General features: G+C 41.5%; 1 protein-coding gene across 2 annotated transcripts; it reads right to left on the reverse strand.

Moving 5' to 3' along the window:
- Nucleotides 1–3,829: 3,829 nt before the first annotated feature.
- LOC127753380 (uncharacterized calcium-binding protein At1g02270-like) lies at nt 3,830–8,279 on the reverse strand. 2 transcript variants are annotated; one of them, XM_052278858.1, is made up of 11 exons: nt 8,093–8,279; nt 7,764–7,949; nt 7,547–7,637; nt 7,330–7,435; nt 6,021–6,244; nt 5,856–5,932; nt 5,648–5,762; nt 5,407–5,532; nt 5,127–5,240; nt 4,939–5,043; nt 3,830–4,365 (listed from the first exon to the last, which is right to left on the reverse strand). In XM_052278858.1, exons 4-11 carry the CDS (start codon nt 7,400–7,402, stop codon nt 4,105–4,107), a joined length of 1,095 nt encoding a protein of 364 aa, XP_052134818.1. In that variant the 5' UTR covers nt 7,403–7,435; nt 7,547–7,637; nt 7,764–7,949; nt 8,093–8,279; the 3' UTR covers nt 3,830–4,104. The 2 variants fall into 2 exon arrangements, with proteins under 2 accessions (XP_052134818.1, XP_052134817.1); XM_052278857.1 differs by having other exon boundaries at nt 7,547–7,645; nt 8,093–8,234.
- Nucleotides 8,280–8,764: the final 485 nt, after the last annotated feature.

Genomic DNA, 8,764 nt, shown 5'->3' on the forward strand with positions numbered 1-8,764 from the left:
GCTAGATTTAATTTCTATTAAATTCTCCATGATTAATTATACTCTCTGGAATTTTTTCGGATTTTTTCAGAGCTCAATTAATAATTTTAATAATATTAAGAATATTTTAGTAATTATTTAATCAATAAATTATCTATTTATAATTTTTTTAAATACTTTGCTTGTTTATTTACTTCCTGGATTTTTTCTAGGAATTATTTGAGCAAGGGAAGTATTTTTAATAAAGGAAATAGTATTTTTATTAAAAAGGTTTTAAAACCCACTTCTAAGCCGTTGGGCCGATTCTCGGCCCAACTCTTCCCTCTCGTGTGCTGCACGGCCCAGCCTTGCCGCCCCTCTCTTCTCTCCCTCTCTCGCCGACATGTGGGCCCCACATGTCGGCTCTTCTCCTATCTCCAGCCGCTGGCCGAGCCTGATCGCCGCTGCCTCCCTGCTGAATCCACCGCCACCGTTCGCCCCCGTGTCTGATTGGATGAGGGGAAATCATCCTCTTATCCACCTCTATCTTTTCCCTCAAGAATCGAGCCAATTCCAAGTAGTTTATCCTAATTGAGCTCGATTTGAGTTTATGTCTCCAAACTAAACCCTAGATTTTCCAGTGTCGATTCCTCTCGTTGTGAGATCAATCTCTCCCTCCCGTGCCTATATAAAGCATCCCCTAGCCATCCTCTACCTTTCCCCTCAAGTCTCGGTCGCTGCCGCCGCCCGTAGCACCGTCGCCACCTCTGCCCTAGTGCATTGCCGCCGTTGTAGCCACCGCCTTCGGTCGTAGTCGCCACTGTTGGGTTCGCATGGAGGCCGCCGCCGCTCCTCACTGGAGCGCCGCCGCTGCCATCAACCCGAGTCGCGCCGCTGCTTAAACCTCACCACTATCGCCATCCGTCGTCGTGTCGTGCACCGGTGAGTTCCCCTCGTCACGATCGTTGCGATGGTGCCCTCGGATAGCACCGCCGTGCCCTAGATCGCCAGAGACCATAAGGTCCCGAGCCGCCGCCAGTGGTGATGTCATTGCTGATGTCAGCATCCTGTCAACCACCGCCACGTGGTAGATCGAATCGATCTCGGCCATCCGATCCGGTCAATATTAGGTCTAACAGATATCGACCATATGTTCCGTGGATCGCTTCTGTGAACCCGGTTTACGGTGGACCGATCCTCAATGACGAAATAATTATCTTTTACTTTTTAAAATAATTCTTTATTGCGTCATAATTCTAATATAATCCCTATTATGATAAAAAAATATAATCCCTGTTAATGGTTAAAAGTTATTTAACCTTAGAAAATTCATAATTAAATCATCGTAACCTAGATTAATGCGGTTCAAGTTACAAAAGTTGTATAAAATAAAGATCTATATAATAAAATTATCTATAAATTGTGTTATAAATTTATTTAATCCTTTTAAATAGGTTTTAATTGGATTAAAACTTGTAAAATTCATAACTAAATCATATGAAGTCGGAATGAGGCCGTTCAAGTCTCATAATTCATCTAAAATCATAATCTACATGTTTTTTTACATTTTTAATGTATTGTTTATTTGTTTTTTTATTAGTGTTTTTCCTCGTTTTGCGTTTAGTTTGTCGTTTCCGTCGTTTCGAAGGTTCGTGAGTGTGTCGGAAGTGTTCCAAAAGATTAATTGAAGACCGATTATTGCAAGGCAAGTCACACAGATCCTAAACACCATCCTTTGAGCATGTTGAACCTATATTTAAATTCTCTATTTCATTCAAATATGCATTTATTTTTGAATGTCATTAGGTAGTGTGAGCATTTTTCCCATATTATGGCTGAAGATAACTTTATTTTCCTATGGGTTATAATTTGACTAGCTTGAGCCTTATATATTGGTTCAACTAGATATTAGATGTAATTGCTTAGCTATACTTAGAAACATTAGCACACTATTGGGATAACTAAAGCTTCACTATTACCTAATGATGGATAATGGTGGGTTGTGAGCACACGGTTTTTATGGTCGTGCTCATGACAATTAAGGACCGGTTCACGAGCTACTGTTGTGAAACATTAACCGTAACAACCACAAGCTAGAATGCGCAGCGGCTTTACCTTTTGTATAGTATGATTCATTGCGGGGCACCAGACTGTGAAGTGGCGGAGATAAGCCCACGGGGATCGCTGGGGAGTCCATACCTTGGCTAAAGGGGGTGATTATGATCCATGAAAGGTGAACGGTGGTGAGTTGTGTATGTAGAGGGTATTGTCACAGCTCCTTTCCAAGGTACCGTGGTGGTATTGAGGCGCATGGCAACGTGTTGGGGGGTTGTTTTGTGGATACAGTGGTACATCCTGGCCAGAGTAAAACTATTCGAATAACCATACCTGCGGTTATGGGCGGATCTAACAATGTTTTTCATGATTAGTCCCACACTACTCATTAATAATAATAATAATAATAATAATAATAATAATAATAATGTGATAAATGATGCAAACAAGAACACTGCAAGAACAAGATAAGATACAATCTAAATATTGTGAATAGGTTATTAAGCACAAAGAAATAATTGCGATTAAAGTGGTAGATCTAATCGATCCGGCAAATCAACACACCAACTATTGGGGGCTCCGAAGCTATAGTCGTCGACTAATCAAGTGAGAACTAGAGACAAGGTAAATGGCACTTGGCAAAATTCATCTCAACAAAACCTAATGTTCTAGAAGGTGTACATAGATATTTATAGAGGAAAATAGAGCTAGGGTTAAGTGCTACTCCCTCCATTTCATAATAGAAGACTTTCTAGCATTTCCCACATTCATATAGATGTTAATGAGTCTAGACACATATATTCTGGATTCATTAACATCTATATGAATGTGGGTATTGCTAGAAAGTCTTATATTATGAAAGGAGGGAGTAATTCGTGGAGGTGGAGAGTCACTTCTGAGATGGGCCTAGTCTATTATAAGGCCAAAGGCCCAAGTTCGATTTCAACAACAGCACTGTCTATTTTTGACAATTTTCGTTGACTCGAAATGAATTTGGATATGAGACCAAATGCGTTTGAAAGATGACGGAATAAGCTTTCCATCAAGTACAAGATCACTCAAATCAGAGTTGGCATGAAGGTGCTAGGTCCGTTTGAATTTAGTGTTCCCCTGAGGCCGAACTAGACTTGGAATTGGAATTGCCATTGAAACGCGTGAAGTTATGTGTGGATCTCATAAAGTGATGTCCTCATCAAATGATAAAGAGATACATTGAAATACTATGTGAGATATTGATTTAACATATTTGTATTTTAAAAGCTCTAAAATTAATAAATTATAAAATTATAGATAATATAGCATGTTTGCGTGATATTTAAATGAAATAATTGTTAGTGTATAATGATGTGACACATTTACATGTTAAACTTTAGAATTTAGAATTTAGTGGGTTGTAACTTTATAGGATAAGCACGCTTACTCTTACAGGCTTTTGAGAAGACAGGGAAGTTATCTTCTTGCTGTCCTAATTCTTTTGTCACACGCAACAGGTCCATCAAGCACATACAGCGAGCAAGACAAATGATGCAATATTTAGGTTCGTATCATTTTTTGAAATATGTTGCCATTATAGTATGAAACAAAAGCATATAAAAATAGGACGAAATGTCAACTTCCTTTGGCCATTCTCGAGAAAAAAAAGTGATCGTACATTGCTTAACCGGGCCTCTAGGTTTGGCATGCGGCGATCACTTCGTCCAGAAGAGTGTTCATAATGTGCATCACACAAGAGAATTCCAAGAACTGGTGTCAGTATTTGAGTAGTGTAGATCATTATGCAACTCAATGTAATACGAAAATGGCCTCACAAGTCAGATGACATAATGTAATTAATCATATACATACAAAAACAGAGCAAAATTTACATTTATGAACATGGAACCATGTTTAGATACATACAACAGACAGCAACTCAAGGCGAACGAATAAACAAAAAAAAGGAAAGAAAACTATTCAGTCGCCCTATGTTACTCCATTTTGTACCTAAACTCTGGATCTGCTGTATATCTCACTATTTCTGAAAGTATACCCTAATGCTGTACAAGGCTTCTTCTTTTTTCCTGTATGCACGCAAGTATTGACAATTGATGGCTAGGGGGTTCGAGGGGTGCGTGGAGAACAAGGCATTCTTACAGGGGAGAATACCACAGTAAGGGGAGCATGATCTGAAAGGCTATAGTTCTCAGGCCACATGCCCTTCTCAACTTCTGGGGGGAAGAGAACAGCTTCCTTCACAGTAAAGCCAAAGGCTTCATCGTTCGCCTCAAACGTGACAAGGCTTCCATCAGAGATGTCGATTTCGGTATCATCCTCCTCCTCTTGGCTGCAGCATGTAGGGCTCCAGATGCACCGCTACAGAGTTCAAGAGACATTGTTAAATGTAAGTTTCCGAAGTAACCTCTGAAACATTACAGATCAGCTAGGTGGAAATCCATGGCTTCGATGTTTTGAGTTATTCAGACTTGATCATGGACTAAAGCTACATTCTCACATGGAACTCTAGCAAATAAGAGTAATTTTCACCTGGTACCTCTCTCTGGTAATGAGAAGTTTTGCTGAAGAAAGAAGGACAAATGCTCAAGTAAAGTAAGCACAATAATTTACCGATGAAGAAACTCCTAAAAACTGTTGCCATTTATGTCATCTTGAATTAAAATTTTTATTAGTCCTTCACTGATGAGGACACAACTATCTCGGATATAACCATGACTATCTTCATCTGGCCTTTATCGATCTTATTATTAATGGTTAACTTCCTGTTTTAGTTGCGCAGCATATACTCCTATGAGTTATTAATTGATTTACATTTCCTATGTTCCACCTGTCCTTAGATCTTGTTGACCTCCTTTCTTATCTAATTATGGGCACCATATTATTGTTCAGTTCAAGGCAGAATCTCCAGCAAAATATTACACAAGGAATTACCTGAAATTCTTTGTAGCCAACAATATCATCCCCGTCATGGTCAGCTTCACTCCACAGATCTTTAATTTCTTCAGAGTTTAGGCGATCAGGATGGACCATTCCTAACTGCATTCACAGTAAGATCAGCACTTATCCTGTCTGGAAGTTTTTCAGTTACGTACATAGCCATATATTATAATAGTCAATACCTGACAAAGTGCCTGGCAGAAGCTTGAATATGTGATCTGATCATCAGGACTGTCAGCCTTGAGGAGTGCAAATGCATTCTCCTCTGAAAGGGACGCTACTTGGAGGAGAAGATACTGGGATAAAAAAAGGTATTTCTTAGATCACGGGGATAATTAAATAAGAGATCACCGGACTCTGTATTCTTAATGGTCTGGCATGTTCATCAAGGTCAACTTCTATTATTTATTAGAAGTAACATGCATATTTTTTTAACGAAGCAGTGGTGATCATGTTGCTTACCTTGATGATACCAAAGACAGCTTCATTCCAGCTAGTTTTCAGGGGCTTCCTCGACTTATTTGGATTTAGAAGCCAAATGAAATCAACACCACAGATGTTTCCTCTATGGTTCCGATGACTCACCCACTACGGTCATGGAGGTGAAAATGGAAAAAATTAGGATCCAACACAATCATCAACACATATATTTATTGCTGGGTAACTAACATTTGATGAAAATATAAGATAATTTTCTAGTTACCTTGTGGGCATCTTCTTCGCTATCACTGTACTGATGAGCAGTGTCATATGACGAAACAAAGCCCTGTGATCGGAGGAACTTGTAAACTTGCCCACGTTTACTTCCATTCCAGTCACTATAACAGATACGTCATGACCAAATGTTACTATCCAATTCTATGGCTAACCATATAGGCTGTCATAAATCAATGTGTATACTGCATACTCACCCACATAGGATGATTGGCATTGGACCAAGTTTATGTTCTTCCTGATAAGCTTCTATGTACTGAAGGATCTTATAGACCTACCATCCGCAGAATTTTTCAGTTGTTAGAACCCGATCGATACATTGGGAGAGTAGTGCTCATTTGCAAAACTAGCATGATTCAAACCTGCTTCAGCCGAACTATTGAAAGGCTGTGGTCATGAGGGAACAGCAAATGGGTGTTCACAATGAGGCTCTGCTGCTGGATGCAACTGCTGCTTCGGTTCTGCCAGAAAGGCATGGCTGATTCGACATGCAACAGCTGTGCAACTCTATCTCCAAAATCATTGAAGAGAAGCTCCCGGTAGTTCAAGACATGGAAGTAGTTCTTGTTTACAGCAGTCAGAAGACCTGAGCAGGAAAAGGCATTATCAGAGGAAAGTTAAAGAGAAGGATCATGTCAAAAAATTTAAGAGTTCCGAGCAATATTGAAAACAAGGTTACCAACTGAAATTTTCCTATGTGCTTGCACAAATAATATAAGGAAAAAAAAAAGTCCAATGGTGTTTAATGTGCCTATGACAACTATTAGATGCATCAACGTCACGTGCATTGGACATGATGATTATCAGCAATTTTTACATATATCATTGTGAAGTCCAGGAAAGAAAGAAAAAAAATATTCATCACAACGTAATGATAATAATCAGACATCAACATCAAAGGCATTCAGCACAAGAAATAATCAACGTCGACATGGATGCACTTTAGGTTATGATGACAAGAACTGAAAGGGACAGGCACAAAAGCCGATTTGGAGTAGGCCTTTGTTCATACAGACAACCCTTAATTAATTGGCAAAATTGGTTATATAGCATCGAAAGTTCACGTTTTTGGTTTTATAGCACCGAAAGTTACCGGTTCACTTTAATAGCACCCAAAGTTCACCATGTTTCCATTTTTAACACTTCCGTCAATTCTCGATCGTTTTCCGTCCGTCTTGATCGTTATTGATCCAGCCACACACACGATATGACGTTTCTACCCCTCACAAGTACAAGTATAATGCATGTCAATGAGGGGTAGAAATGTCATATCGTGTGTGTGGCTGGATCAATAACGATCAAGACGGACGGAAAAATTGACGGAAGTGCTAAAAATGGGAACAGGGTGAAATTTGGGTGCTATTAAAGTGAACCGGTAACTTTCAGTGCTATAAAACCAAAAACGTGAACTTTTGATGCTATATAACCAATTTTGCCTTAATTAATTTGTAGCCTATGTTATGTTCTGGTTCAGATTGGTTTTCCTATGGCACAGAACATGGAGATTATTTATATTGATATCCACCTCACAACAACCATTTGAACGGAGAAGCCCAGATAGACAATGGCAGGACGACAACAACACACATTTCCCCTAAATATGGTCCATACACAGCAAGATCTTTTCTCCCCACCTCATTCTCCCAAGATGAAATGGGAAAAGGAACTCACCGTCTCCACGATTGTTGGTGCGCGCGAGCTTGAACAGACTGTAATTCGCGTCCCCCAGCCGCTTCTCATACATGTCGACCAGCTCATCGTTTCCCAGCCACACCTCCTGTAGCAAGCAAAGTCAAAACATTCACATCCATGTATTTTTTTTCGTCGTGGGCACATCCCATTATCCCAATTAGCCAAATTGCAGAAGAAATTGGTTAGTTCCCCTCACCTGCAGGCAAATGATGGAGGAGCAATCAGCGAGAAGGCGGTCGATGATCTTCTCGTTCCTGCTGAACCAGTAGGCCCTGTACTGGCTCTCCCTGCAATTCTGCCCCCAATGCAAACACCACCACCATCAGTTTCACCAATCCAACAGGTCCCCCAAGTTGAGGCTGAATTCAATTCAGTATACTGATCCAGCGGAAAGGGGCAGAGATCCAGCTCACCTCGGAGTCCATGCGCTTGTAGATCGGGGCGAGGATGTTGAACGTGGTGCAGGACACGCACCGCTCGTCCCGCGGCTGCAGCAGGAGCGGCCGCCGCCGGTGGTGGTGGTGGTGCCGCTGCTCCCGCCCCTGCTGCTGCTGCTCCCGCCGCCGCCTCGCGGCCGCCTCCCTCCGCTGCTTCTTCGCCTGCATCGCGCGCCAACCAACCACCACCCCCAAAACAAACAGAATCAACACCCCAACCGACAAAACAACCACAACCACGCGGCCCAGCACCAACTCACGCATAATTCATTCGCCAATCGATCGACCAGCGATTGCTCCCTCACCATTGCGGACGATCCCGAGTTGGAATCGGAGACGTCAACGGCCGACGAGGAGGATGGTGCGACGATGGCGGAGTGCGTGGTCCCGGGTTGCTTCTTCTTGCTGTCGCTGCGATTTGGCGGCTACAACGCGAGACGAGAGAAAGAGGAAAAGAACGGAACAGGAACGCCTCGGCGTCGGCGTCCTCGCCTAGCGCTTTATATAGACCTCCATTGGCTCCAAGAAACCATAAATAAAAAAGATTGAAAAAAAATTCTCCCGACTCCGTAAAAGATGCGACCCACCCAGAGAAAAGGGGGCCAGACTAAAAACCAGGGGGCGGGTGACCTGACACGTCCACGTCACGTGTGTGGGGGCCCACGTGTCGGTGGGAAAGTCGCCTCGTATGTGATCGTTGGGGGGTGCGTCCGGTCGTTATTAAGCTAGGGTGGTGTTTTTTTTCCTTTTTTTTCTCCTTTTCTATTTTACTAACTCGTTCTACTTTTAAAAAAAAGATCATTTTAATGCTTTTTACACTCTTTTTTGACTGTCAAAAGAAGATGCTTTCGGTCTAATCAAAGGGGCCGTTTGATGGGAAAAAAAAAAGAATAGAAGCCACTGAGAAAAACGTGAGAGAAAACTACATGCTGTTGTTTCTTTTTCAGGTGAATAATGACTACTACTCTGTAAATTTG

This window comes from Oryza glaberrima, chromosome 10 (genome assembly GCF_000147395.1).
Source record: "Oryza glaberrima chromosome 10, OglaRS2, whole genome shotgun sequence".
Taxonomy (NCBI): domain Eukaryota; kingdom Viridiplantae; phylum Streptophyta; class Magnoliopsida; order Poales; family Poaceae; genus Oryza; species Oryza glaberrima.

Excerpts from the sequence above, each read along its gene's own strand:
- LOC127753380 (XM_052278857.1), bottom strand. Across the intron at positions 7,436-7,546 it reads CCTCCATCATTTGCCTGCAG|GAGGTGTGGCTGGGAAACGA; the intron begins GTGAGGGGAACT and ends TGCTTGCTACAG. Across the intron at positions 5,241-5,406 it reads CTGTCTTTGGTATCATCAAG|TATCTTCTCCTCCAAGTAGC; the intron begins GTAAGCAACATG and ends TTTTTATCCCAG.